Genomic DNA, 13,122 nt, shown 5'->3' on the forward strand with positions numbered 1-13,122 from the left:
GTGCTCATCTAAATTCTCAAATGTTGTGAGGGTCCCTGCCTTTATCACCCTTTCTGCCAGTGAGTTCCAGATTTCCACCACCCTCTGGGTTAAAAAGCTTTCCCTCAAATTCCCTCTAAATCTCCCGCAGCTTAAATCTACGCCGCTGATTACTGACCCCTTTACTAAGAGGAAGATTTCTTCCTAGCTGCCCTGTCTATGCCTGTAATAATTTTATACACCTCAATCAGGTCCCTCCTCAGCATTCTCTACTCTTTGGAAAATAACCCCAGCCTACCCAGCCTCTCTTCACAGCTGTAATGGTCCAGCGCAGTCAACAACATCCTGATCAATCTCCTCTGCGCCCTCTCCAGTGCCATCACATCCTTCCTATAGTGTAGCAACCAGAACTGCCCACAGTACTCTAGCTGTGGCCTAAGGAGCGTTTTATACAGATCTATCATACATTCCCTGCTCTTATACTCTGTGCCTCGGCTGATAAAGGCAAGTATCCCATTTTCCTTCTTCGCTACCTGTCCTGCTGCCTTCAGGGATCTTTGGACATGTACCCTAGATCCCTCTGGTCCTCTGTACTTCCGAGCGTCTTAACGTTCATTGTGTGTCTCTTGCATTGTTAGTCCTCCCAAAAATGCATCCCCTCTCACTTTTCAGGGTTAAATTCAATTTGCCGCTGTTCCGCCCCTCTGAGCAACCTGGCTGTATCGTCCTGCAATCTAGGCAGAGGTCATTGTGGGAAGTCTAGGGCCTTGGAATCTGATTTCACAGTCACATAATTAATGCTGAAATCATTGTACCCTAATTTAATCTGCCCTGCCCAGTACCATGCCAAAGGGACAAAGGTACCATTTTATAGCCAAGTAGATGCCATTCCTCCCTCTGTCCACATTAGTACTTCAGGGATGGCACGATGCCTAAACCCCACCTTCATAGTATTTGATCACAAGATGCCCTTTGTACAATCTATCCCCTGAATCAACAGACATTCATACCAGACGAGCTGGATACCAACGCCATGCCTTCATGGTCAGAGCAGCTCTGATTTATAAATTAGCTTCGATGAGCGTTTCAGCGTCTAGATCTTGTCCAGTTATAGTCACCACAGACAACTTAGATTCAGTTTACAAGCAGCTGATTTTCAGGCAAAAAATAAGAAAGATATAATAACTTCTGAAGAGTGACTCGGAAGCTGTGTCACGTAGGCATCTATAAATAGGAACAGGAAAACTGACTAAAAAAAACGTCCGCCAAGGATCTACTTTTCATAGACTCACTAGAAGGAGGCCATTTGGCCCATTGAGTGTGCACTGCCCCTCCAAAAGAGCACCCGACCTAGGCCCAATCCCCTGCTGCCCTATCCCTGTTACCCTGCACATTGATCATGGCCAACCCACCTAACCTGCATACCTTTGGACTGTGGGAAGAAACCGGCGCACCCAGAGGAAACCCACACAGACTCGGGGAGAACATGCAAACGCCACAGTCATCCAAGGCCTGAATTGCACTTGGGCCTCTGACACTGTGAGGCAGCAGTGCTAACCACTGTGTCACCATGCTGCCCAAGAGGCCTGTTGCATCGGTGAATGTAAATGCCCCCCCAGAAAAATCATTTTTACCCAATTGATGATTCCAGCATCCACTGTTCAATCTGTGGATGGTAATTCCCTGAAACATTGGTCCTCATCAGTCATGAGGCGGACTTGCTGCAGAAAATGAGACGATATTGGACAACCAGCAAGGACTGAAATATACTGAACTCTATGAAACCCTCATTGTGGGATCCTGCGCATAGCATGCACCCTCTATAAGCATCTTACACCACCTCAGGGCATCTCAAAGTAGTTTGCAACCAATAAAGTACTTCTGGGGTCAGCACAGTGGTGCAGTGGTTAGCACTGCTGCCTCATGGCACCGAGGTCCCAGGTTTGGCGGAGACGTGGGGTGGTTACAATGGGAAATCCCATTGACAAACGGCAGGAAGACAGAATCTCACCGTCAGCAAGCGGCATGCGGCAGTGAAACAGGCGGTTCAGGGACCAGAGAACCTAGCCACTGTTGTAACATAGGAGAGAGCAGACATGATTTTAGTTTAACATCTTATCCAAAAGATGACAATAGTCTTGCACTCCCTAGATGCTGCAACGGAAATCATCCTAAATCTTTGGAGTGGACTTGAACCCACACCTATCAGAGTTAGGGCAGGATTTTCCGGCCCTTCCTGCCGGCGAATCTTCCGGTCCTGCCGCGAGACCCCTGGCGGAGGAAATGGTGAGCCGTGCAAATTGCCTTTGACATTGGTGTGACTGGAAGATCCCACCAGTGGCCAATGTTGAGTCACCTCTGCCACAGGCAATCCTGCAGTTCCTCGGACTGGAAAGTCCCAGCCTCATAGAGTAGCTCACTGACACTTGAGGATGCAGCTACGCTAAATTGCACGGTAATGTTTCTGAATTCAATTTAAAAAGGAACTTAAATCAGTTTAAGTGCATTTGTCATTTACAAATTGAAACTCGCATGTTCTTCAGAACATGAGAATATGAGCCATGAGAATAATTATTCTTCCATTTCACCCTCTATAGGGAAGAAAATGCACAAGAAGAAGGCCAATTTATCCATGAAAATCAAGATTCTCTTACATAAAGTTACCAGCTGATAATGGGGTAGGTTTGTTTTGTAATTACACAGAAGTACAGAATGAACAACTCAAGAACAACCAGCCCGTGAGGAGTCTGTGCTGCACGTTAATGCAATTAATCTAACTCTATTCTCCACTTTCCCTTCAATACATCTATGCAATTGCACTGTGGTAGTGAGTTTCACAAGCCTGACCAGCCCTGAGTAAATAGGTTTCTTCTGAAATTCGATGTGATTTTTAAAAAAAATCTCTCCCAGCGTTTTGGTGTCGCTGGCTAAACCAGCATTTATTGCCCATCCCTAATTGCCCTTGGGAAGGAGGTGATGAGCTGCCTTCTTGAACTGCTGCTGTCAGTGTGGTGTAGATACACCCACCGTGCTGTAAGGGTGCTGTTATTGGTGACTATCTTAGAATTATGGCCCAAAGTTTTTTGGCTCCCCAAAAGTGGAAACATCTTAACTGACAAAAGACAGGTTCTCCCATAGGACCACCCAATGGCGGAGGACAAATTATGTTATATAGACAAGAGGAGAAATGTTGGCTTAAGAGGAAGCTGTGACAGAATGGGCTAGTAATCCAGAACTTCAGGCTAATGTTCTGGGGATATGGGTTCAAATCCCACCCTGGCAGATGGTGGAATTTAATTAGTACAAAATATGGAACATAACAGTTAGTTTCAGTAATGGTGACTGTGAAAATGATTGTCAATTGTCATAAAAACTCATCTGATTCACCAATGTCCTTTAGTGAGGGAAATCTGCCACCCTTCCCTGGTCTGGCCTACATGTTACTCCAGATCCACAGCATCGTGTTTGACTCTTAACTGACCTCAAAAGGGCAATTTTGGATGGGCAACAAATGCTCTTCTGGCCAGTAATGCCCAAATCCCATGACCAAATTAATACAGAGCAAGGCGAGCCAATGGGACCAAATGGCTTTATCTTGGCATGCATTTTAATCTAATTTAGGAGGGAGCTACAACACCAGAATGAAAAGAGAAGTGAGGCGTGCAGAGGTCTGAGAGGGACAAATAACACTAGAGCATGATAAATAAGATTAGGGAGCCTCAGATACAAGTCACCAAATGAGACTATGCTACAGCTACACTTAAGAGAGTCTTGGCTCAAAGAAGAAGATGATTGTGAACAATATTCCTGGTTGCGAGATAAGAAAAGAAAAAAGGGAAGGAGACACTCCCATTATTATAAAGAGCAAACCGGGAGAGGAATTCTTGAAATGTGAACAAACTAAATTTCCTTACTCAGTTTGTTTGTAGCATAATGAGGAAGAAAAAAGTGCTGAAATCTTTGAAGGTGACTGTCGTGTTAATCACCCTGGGGTAACATGGACGGCAACTGGATGCAGTTGTACTTGAAAGTAGACTCAAAACTTTGATGGTAGTTCAATACGCTTTATTGAACTTGTTAAACAGTGCACGCAGTTCACTGTGGGTTTGGTACTCTACTAATCGTAGCGTGCTTACTATAACTAATTAGACCAGACTGGCTCTGAGCCACGTGTAGAAGGTGGTGAATGATTTGTACACCCTGACTGTCACTACAGTTGTCACCAGTGGAAAGAGGCAGAGTGTTGATGCCTCGTGTGTTTTATAGTAGGAAGACCCCCCCTCTAGTGTTCTGCCTGGTGATTGGTTGTGTTCCATCCTGTGTGTTGATTGGCTGTACTGGGTGTCTGTCACTCCCTGTCTGTATCTCATTATGTGCATGAGTGCATATCATGACAGTGACATGTAAACTCATGACATGAGGAGGGCCGTTGGAAAAGCGTGAGGCTCATTAATGGTTTCCCGGCAGCATGGGGTGGATTCAATGGGAAATCCTGCTGACAGCAATGGAACCAGAAGATTCCCCCCACCGTTGCCGGCTCACAGAAGGCCGGCTCCCGCCACTGTGAATCACGTTACGGGGAGGCCAGATAATCTCACCCGTAGAATAAAAGGAGTTATACTTACCCTTCCTAAAGCATTTGTTACACATCAGCTTGAGTATTGTGGTTAATACTGGATACCACACATTAGAAAGGATGTCAACACTCTAGAGGGGCTGGCAAAGAGATTTACTAGCATGCCATCAGGGATAGAGTTTTACGGAGAAACTGTAGAAATTGGGGTTGCTTTCTTCAGACAATCAAGAATGGGTTTGACAGAGTACATAAGGAGAAATGGTTTCCCGTGGCAGAGGTTTCAGGTGTTTGACTAAGTATCAGACAACATAAGGAAACAGTGGTTCATGAACTAAGTACTTTGCGATCTGGGTTGCACTGCCAGAAAGGATGGTGAAATCAGTAATTTTCTGAAGAAAGTTGAATAAATACTTGGGTCGAATGGCCTCTTTCTGTGCTGTATCAATGTATGATTTTCTTATGGCTTTATCTATTTGTTGGCTGACAGCTTTACAATCAGGTTCATCGATGTTTTTCCGTTTGATGACCGCTGAGCCAGAATTGTGAATATTGTTCTCAGACAAGTTATAAACTATAAGGTTTATGATACCGTAAAGTATTACATTCAAATAAGCTACAAATTGTGAAAACATTTTGACAGAAAATGTTTGCTGCTTTGTTTCCTTTCTTTCCTTGAATAATTATTTTACTCTTACTGGTAGTTCTGGGCATCAAATCTATATCTATATAGATGTCCCAATCCTTAAATTCCCTAAATCCCCTAAATATATTTTCAACTTTTGTCGTGGTAGACAACAGGAAAAATTAGCTCCCTTAATAATTTTATCGAGAAGTTGCTGGTTGTACTGAATTGGAAAATTCCCCTTGCTGACTTCCTCACAAATGTTATCCATTAACGTCATGTTTTTAAACTGTGGTCTATTTAATTTAAACGCTCTTTCAGCTTGTCTCTGCCCAGCCCATGTAAAGGTGAGTTTATCCAAAACTCTGCTGTGTGTATCCAGTCCCCCTGTTCCGTTCACCCCTGGGTTTGCTGACCTACATTGATTGCCAGTCCCCTCACACTGCTAATTAAAAGCCTTATCCTTGTTTTCAAGTCCCTCGATGGGCTCACCGTTCCCTATTCTGGTAACCTTCCAGGAACCCTGCATTCCTCCATTCGGGCCTCTTATACATCCCCTATTTCCTTTATCTTGCCAGTGGCAGCCATGCCTTCAGCTATCTTTTCCTCCCTCAGACTTTTATCCTCTTCTAAAATATTCCTTAAAGCCTATGTCGTTGACCGGGTTTCTGATCACCTGTTCAAAGATCTCCTTAATTGGTTTGGTTGTGTACCTATGAAGGACTTTGGAATGTTTTAATACATTAAAGCAGGGTTTCCAAAACTGCTTGAGCTGTGGAACCTCTAGTGACCTCCCAAGAACGTCAGGGAACCTCAAACATTCTCATAATGTCAAAGCCCTTTGCTGTCACGAAATAGGTGCGAACATAGGAATCAAATGCAAATAAGTTTTTTCGAGCTATACCTATGACTATGTTAGGAATTAGGAAGAGGAACACAGTTACAAAAAAATTCACCAGCTACTTGGACCCCTGGCCAAGCTACCTTCCCTTAACATTAACCCCTGGAAGCTGTACCCACTTTAGGAGTGGATAATCTTAAAAAGTTCTCTTATTAAAAATAATTTAAGTCTCACATTTTGTCATTGTTAATGGGAGGAATGATGCTGGAAAGCTCGTTCTTTCTCTCTCTCTCTCTCTCTCTCTCTCACACACACGTGTGCCTCCCTCTCACATACATACGCCTCCCTCTCTCACATACACATGTCTCCCTCTGTCGGTCTGTCTGTCTGTCTTTCTCTCCCACACGCACACACATCTCCCTCTTGACACACTCAACATGCATTCACCCCCCTTGCCTCACACATACCATGCGCTCCCCCCCCCCCACCCCCACACTCACACACACACTCAACCCACTCTGCTCTCCCCCCCCCCCCCAGGTTCGTTCCCATGGAAGGCTCCCACAAACCCGTGAACACCAGTTTGGGAACCCTGCGTTAAATATTTTCTATAAATGCACGTCTTTATTGATGTTGTAAAATTTGACTTGGTCAACGTATCTTTCCAGCTGTGTTTGTAGGAACACAACAGCCCGCTGTGATTCAATTACATCATTTCAGTGGGAGGGCCGGTTTAGCTCAGTTGGCTGGACAGCTGGTTCGTGATGCAGAGCGGTTCAATTCCCGTACCAGCTGAGGTTATTCATGAAGGTCTGCTTCCTCAACCTTGCCCCTCACCTGAGGTGTGGTGAGCCTCAGGTTAAATCGCCATCAGTCAGCTCTCCTCCTCAAAGGGGAAAGCAGCTGAGGGTCATCTCGGACTATGGCAACTTTCACCTTCAGTTGGACGATTGAGTGCCAAGACGTGTTATTTACAATGACTTTTGATAGTCAAAGGGCTTTCAAACACTGAAGGGCGAGGGTGATATTGTTTTAAGTAGGCTGTTTGACTTGAGCACCAAATTGGAATGCCAGGGTTACTCATCTTTTAACTTTTCCCTGTCTTTTTGTTCACAGGTACCCAGTTTCGTTTGGTTTCGGAACTGGAGCAAATTTCTCCTCATTTGTATTATATCCATTTTGATATGAAGTAAGGAACAGGACTGGTGCAGTGAAGTTCTGAAACTCCTTCGGTTTTCTACTTACAAGGATGTTCCTCCATGAAAATGAGCTGGACATGTTGGCTGAGGAGAGTGTGTGTGTGTTCTGAGAGTGGCAGCTCTCTTATTATCACCCCTAACTTGCCAGACGCAATGTATCTCCATCGGACTGCAACATTAAGCAGGCTTGGTGAAAGCAACCGAGAGTTTAGAATTGCAACTGAAAGTGGAACCCGGAAGTTAGCAGAGACTGATAACCTATGAGGATTATTAAGGCTTTTGCCCCCTAATTGTGCAAAATACACACTGGGCTTTTACAAAGCAAACTGTATCCATGCCCCTTAGAACAAGTTCAAAAACTAGGAAGCAATGAGATGTGGATTGGGTGCCTTTCATTCATGTAGAATGGCACAGCACAATAGGAGACCATTCAATCCATCATGCCTATGCCAGATAATACACAACCCGCTGATTGGGAGTGATTGGGAGGTTACTGGTGCAGTAGTGAAAACAAGATGCAGACAGTAAAGTGCCTCATCATAAGATTAGGAGCTGGTCCATTACAGCCTCCTAGTCTCAACGTTGAGTTCAACACCTTCAGACTGTGAACTCATTCCGCCATTTTGATTTTTTTTTTGTCAAGTTCCAGTCTGTATCTTGGTTTTGTGTCTCTGCTCAGTTCAGTCACAGCTGTCCTTTATTCTGCCTTTAACACTTACTCCAATCTTTTGTTTCTCTACTACAACCATTACCACACCTTCTGCCTTTTGTTTTCTTTTGTCATTTAGGGCGGGATTTATCAGCTGTTCACGCCGGCGCACAGAGTTCCCGGAGACGAGGGGTGCCGTCACAACGGTGGGACCGGTAGATCCCGTGGCGGCCGCCTCCGCCGCTGAATAACACGTGGCGAGGTGGTCGATAAATCCCAACCTTAATTTTACCTTCCCGCTAACCTATCCCTGACCTTCTGTTTTTTTCTACATGGCCTCGCCGCTTTTTCAACAACATAAAATCCATCACATTTCTACCTCTCTTGAGCACTGAAGAAGTCATATTGGACTTGAAACATTAACTTTTTCTGTTTCTTTTGCCACAGATGCTGCCAGACTTGCTGAGTTTTTCAAACACATGTGTTTATTTCAGGTTCCCAGCACCCACATTATTTTGATTTCTTAAAGTTTCCATCAGTGTCCTGGCCAATGTTCACCCCTCAACCCATATCGGTAAAACAGATTATCCTACATTACAACACTTCAAAAGGTATTTCATTTTTCTGCAAATTGCTTTGGGGCTTTCTGAGGATGTGAACTCATTAAGGGCAGCATGGTGGCACAGTGGTTAGCACTGCTGCCTCACAGCATCAGAGCCCTGGGTTCGATACTGGGGCCTTGGGTGACTGGGGTGTGTGGAGTTTGCAGTTTCTTCCCGTGTCTGCATGGAGTTTCCTCCCACAGTCCACAGGTGAGCAGGCTAGGTAGATTGGCCATACTAAATTGCTACTTAGCATTCAAAGATGTGGGCCTCGGTCGGGTGCTCTTTCAGAGGGTCAGTGCAGACTCGATGGGCCAAATGGCCTCCTTCTGGACTTTAGGGATTCTATGAAACTCTGACAGGGGCAGCAGGGTAGCATGGTGGTTAGCTTAAATGCTTCACAGCTCCAGGGTCCCAGGTTCGATTCCTGGCTGGGGCACTGTCTGTGTGGAGTCTGCACGTCCTCCCCCTGTGTGAGTGGGTTTCCTCCGGGTGCTCCGGTTTCCTCCCACAGTCCAAAGATGTGCGGGTTAGGTGGATTGGCCATGCTAAATTGCCCGTAGTGTCCTAATAAAAGTAAGGATAAGGGGGTGGGGTTGTTGGGTTACGGGTATAGGGTGGATACGTGGGTTTGAGTAGGGTGATCATGGCTCGGCACAACATTGAGGGCCGAAGGGCCTGTTCTGTACTGTACTGTTCTATGTTCTATGTATAGACAGACTGGCTACAAGGATGTTGTTTTCTCTAGCTTGGGGAGGCCTAGAACAAGGGATCATGGTGTCAGACTACGGGGTAGGCCATTTCGCACTCAGATGAGAAATTGATTCACCTAAAAGGTGGTGAACCTGTGGCAAGCCCGACCATAGAAGGCTGTTACTGAATGGATTTGGAAAGAAATAGATTTCCAGACCCTAAAGGTATGAGGAGGGAACAGGAGTATAACGTTGAGATAGCGTATCAACCATGATTACAATGGATGGCTTGATGGGTCGCATGGCCTTCCCCTGGTTTCTACGTTTCTATGAAAGAGGATGTATAAATGCAAGTTCTTTCATTCTAAAAAGTGATCAAATCTTAAATCCAAAAGAGACTGACACAGACACTGGAGCAAGCAAGCAAAAACATATCATGGGCCAGATTCACCATTCCTGTGACTGTTTGATGCCAGGTCAGGTTTTGTGGACTTCTATGACAGCAAAACTGGTGCCGTACCTGGACCGATTCAGCAACTGTTGAGGGGCTAGCACCGGCACCACGTGGAACACAACTGATTCCAGTGAGAAACAGTGTCTGATCCGCTGGGTCCATGATGGGCACTCAGAAGGCTGACAAGCTATAGCCACGTATACACACTTCACTCCCGACAGACACTCATCCCAGCCAACAGGATGGCACTGGTTGCGTTGGAGTGCGCCCAACCCGCTGATGGGTTAGCTGGGGCCAGAGGGACACCCATGCGACCCTTGGCAGTAAGTTCACCGTGGGCAGTCAGCGGCGTGCACAGCTGCCTTGTAAGCCACGGCAATGGTGCCGACCCCACTGGCCACCTGTCCACCCCGACCCCACTGGCCACCTCCTGCTACTCCTCCCAGGCCTGGCAGAAGCCCCTGGCCAGCGGAACAACTAGCAGCACACTATGGCACTGTTGGATACTTTCCGTGCCCCCTCTCTCCCTCATCATCAGCCATGGAGCCTATTTCATGATTTTTGAAAGCACGAGTCAACCTTGCCATTGGGAATTCCCTGCCGGTTATCATAGATATCATAGAATTTACAGTGTAGAAGGAGGCCATTCGGCCCATCGAGTCTGCACCGGCTCCTGGAAAGAGCACCCTACCCAAGGTCAACAACTCCACCCTATCCCCATAACCCAGTAACCCCACCCAACACTAAGGGCAATTTTGGACACTAAGGGCAATTTATCATGGCCAATTCACCTAACCTACACATCTTTGGACTGTGGGAGGAAACCGGAGCACCCGGAGGAAACCCACGCGGACACGGGGAGGATGTGCAGACTCCACACAGACAGTGACCCAAGCCGGAATCGAACCTGGGACCCTGGAGCTGTGAAGCATTTGTGCTACCACAAGGCTACCGTGCTGCCCGGTTGAGGCGGACAATCACGGAAGACCCGGACAATCCGGGTCAGGCCCACTAATGATATGTAAACAGTGTTTACTGTACGCGCGGAGTGGAACACATTGACTCTGCTTTCAAGGCACCGGAGAATTGCGAATTGGCTTGAAATTGGAGGCCACCACGATTTTGCCGTCAAAACCTATTTTCCACCCAATCGCTTTCCCGATTTCAGCGTTGGCCAACAGAGAATCCTGCTGCATTAGCCTGTGCTAATTGATCTGCAAGCTGCCAGTGTGAACTGTTGAACCCATGTTCTAAAATCAGATCATTGCACTTTAAAGGGAATCCAGTGGGAATGAGTGATGTATTATCCAAGTAAGAGGACAGGAAACAGGCAAAATAAATTAAGTGAGAAAAAAAATGAGTGTTTCAGAAAAACAAGTTTGAATGTAAATGGTCAGCAGAATAGTGTAATCTGGTGAAACATCGCAAAACATTTCAAACTATAAGTAAAAACTTTAATAAGGACATGAGAAGTCCACGTGGAGTAAAATAAAGAAAGGTAATTTTATTTACAAGATGTATACGCTGCCTAGTAGAACCCTACCAGATTCCTGTTCTGGGGTCGGTGCCTTATAGTCTGACCTTTTATACAGAGGTTAATAGAGATTCCCCGCCCCTGGGGGGGGGGGGGCTACTCCAACTCAGCAAGGACTACGGGGAAGATAATCATTCCCACCCCGTGCGGGATATTACATAAACCATGCACCAATAATCTTACATCATCTCCACCATCTGTGTAAATAGCTGGCAGTTTCAAACTCTTCTTCTAATCGCATCAGTGGCTTCACTGCTCCCCATCTTGCTCACCTCTTCTAGCCCTGCATGCTTCCAAACCCCACCTCGACACAACCTGACATTCCGAGGTCCCCAGTTGTGGCATCTTGTGCATTCCCAACTTCTGTCGCTCCACCTTCAGCTGCCAATGCCCTACCCTCCCCAAACCTCGTCACCTCTCTCCACATCTCTCTCCTGCTTTCAGACGCCCCTCATAACCTACCTCTTTGGCCAAGCTCTTTGGTCGCCTGTTTTAATACGTCCTTATCAGATTAGGTGTCTTATTTTGTTTGACCGTGCTCCGGTGACGTGCCTTGGGATGTTTCACGATGTTAAAGGTGCAATATGAACACTCTAAACCCTTTTCAGCTGGATGGCCACAGTGACTTTGAAGAGCAGAACATGTTCCCACAAGCAATGATCTCAATCTTTCAAGGGTTTTGTTTGCCAATAAATTCCTGGATTTTATTACTATCCTATTTTTAGCTTGCCTTTTGCCAAAACAAAGCTGATGGATCTGCCAACCCACAGGATTTCCTGAGACCTCCCATTATTCCATCATTTCCCAGTTTAATAAGACATTTTCTTCGCTCCTGTCAGTTCTACACTCTAGAGGTGTTAGCCATGACTGGCTGTCATTTGCTTTAAATCTCTGATTCCACTCTTTCCTGTGCACCATCAAAATAAAACTTGTGTTTTACAAGTTTCAACCTAGAATTTACCTTTGGTGGTCTGAATAGTGGAATGTTAAAGACCTGAGTTGCCTCTGGGGCTACAAATGTGATGGAGAAAGCTATCCAAGTTTCCTGGCACTGGGAGATGGAAACACAACTAGAATGTGCCAAGAGAATTTACTCCTGGCCAATTTTGAGGCCTTTTGGCTGTAATTCGAGAGCAAGCAGTCCAGAATCCAAGGGTCTAGGGGAAGCTAAATAATTTCCTAAACTTGCCTGTCCATTTTCACTGTTCATTCACAAGAAGTGAGCATTATTTATTACCCCTCTCCCAAACTATTTTCTTCTTTATTCTATGATAGAATGTGGGCATCACCAGCAAGACCAGCATTTATTGCCCATCCATAATTGCCCTTGAACTGAGTGGCTTGCTCGGCCATTTTCAGAGCCAACCACATTGCTGTGGGTCTGGAGTCACATGTAGGCCAGAGGACGGCAGATTTCCTTCCCTAAAAGGACATTAGTGATCTTAGTGGGCTTTTATAGCAATCAATGATAGTTGTTTTGTTTTTTTTATAAATTTAGAATATCCAATTCATTTTTTCCAATTAAGGGGCAATTTAACGTGGCCAATCCACCTAACCTGCACATCTTTGGGTTGTGGGGGTGAAACCCACGCAGACACAGGGTGAATGTGGAAACTCCTCACAGACAGCGACCCAGGGCCGGGATTCGAACCCGGGTTCTCAGCGCCGTAGGCAGCAATGCTAACCACTGTGCCACAGTGCCGCCCTGCATGATAGTCGTTATGGTCATTATCACTAAGACTAGCTTTACGTTCCAGATTTATTAATTAAATCGCTGTGGTGGGATTTGAACCCTTGTCACCAGAGCATTAGTCCAGTGTTTGCTGTGGTACAGTTTGATCTCCGGTTTCCAGAATCATTAGGCCGGGTCTCTGGATTACTAGCTCTGTAACATTAGCACTATGCCACCCTTCTTTTAACAGCTCTAACTACCTGCACAGTGGTCAGCAGAGGGTTCACCAGCATTTGTACGAG

At 45.8% G+C, this 13,122-nt stretch overlaps 1 protein-coding gene across 2 annotated transcripts in view; it reads left to right on the forward strand.

Annotated features, from left to right (window-relative positions):
* kitlga (kit ligand a) overlaps positions 1-8,846 on the forward strand; it is a 153,220-nt gene extending 144,374 nt beyond the window's left edge. For both annotated transcript variants that reach the window (XM_038781283.1, XM_038781284.1), the window contains 2 exons: positions 2,577-2,657; positions 7,135-8,846. In XM_038781283.1, the coding sequence (XP_038637211.1) occupies positions 2,577-2,637 (61 nt within the window). In that variant the 3' untranslated portion in view covers positions 2,638-2,657; positions 7,135-8,846. The remainder of the gene's footprint in view (positions 1-2,576; positions 2,658-7,134) is intronic.
* Positions 8,847-13,122: the final 4,276 nt, after the last annotated feature.

This window comes from Scyliorhinus canicula, chromosome 20, assembly GCF_902713615.1.
Source record: "Scyliorhinus canicula chromosome 20, sScyCan1.1, whole genome shotgun sequence".
Lineage (NCBI taxonomy): Eukaryota > Metazoa > Chordata > Chondrichthyes > Carcharhiniformes > Scyliorhinidae > Scyliorhinus > Scyliorhinus canicula.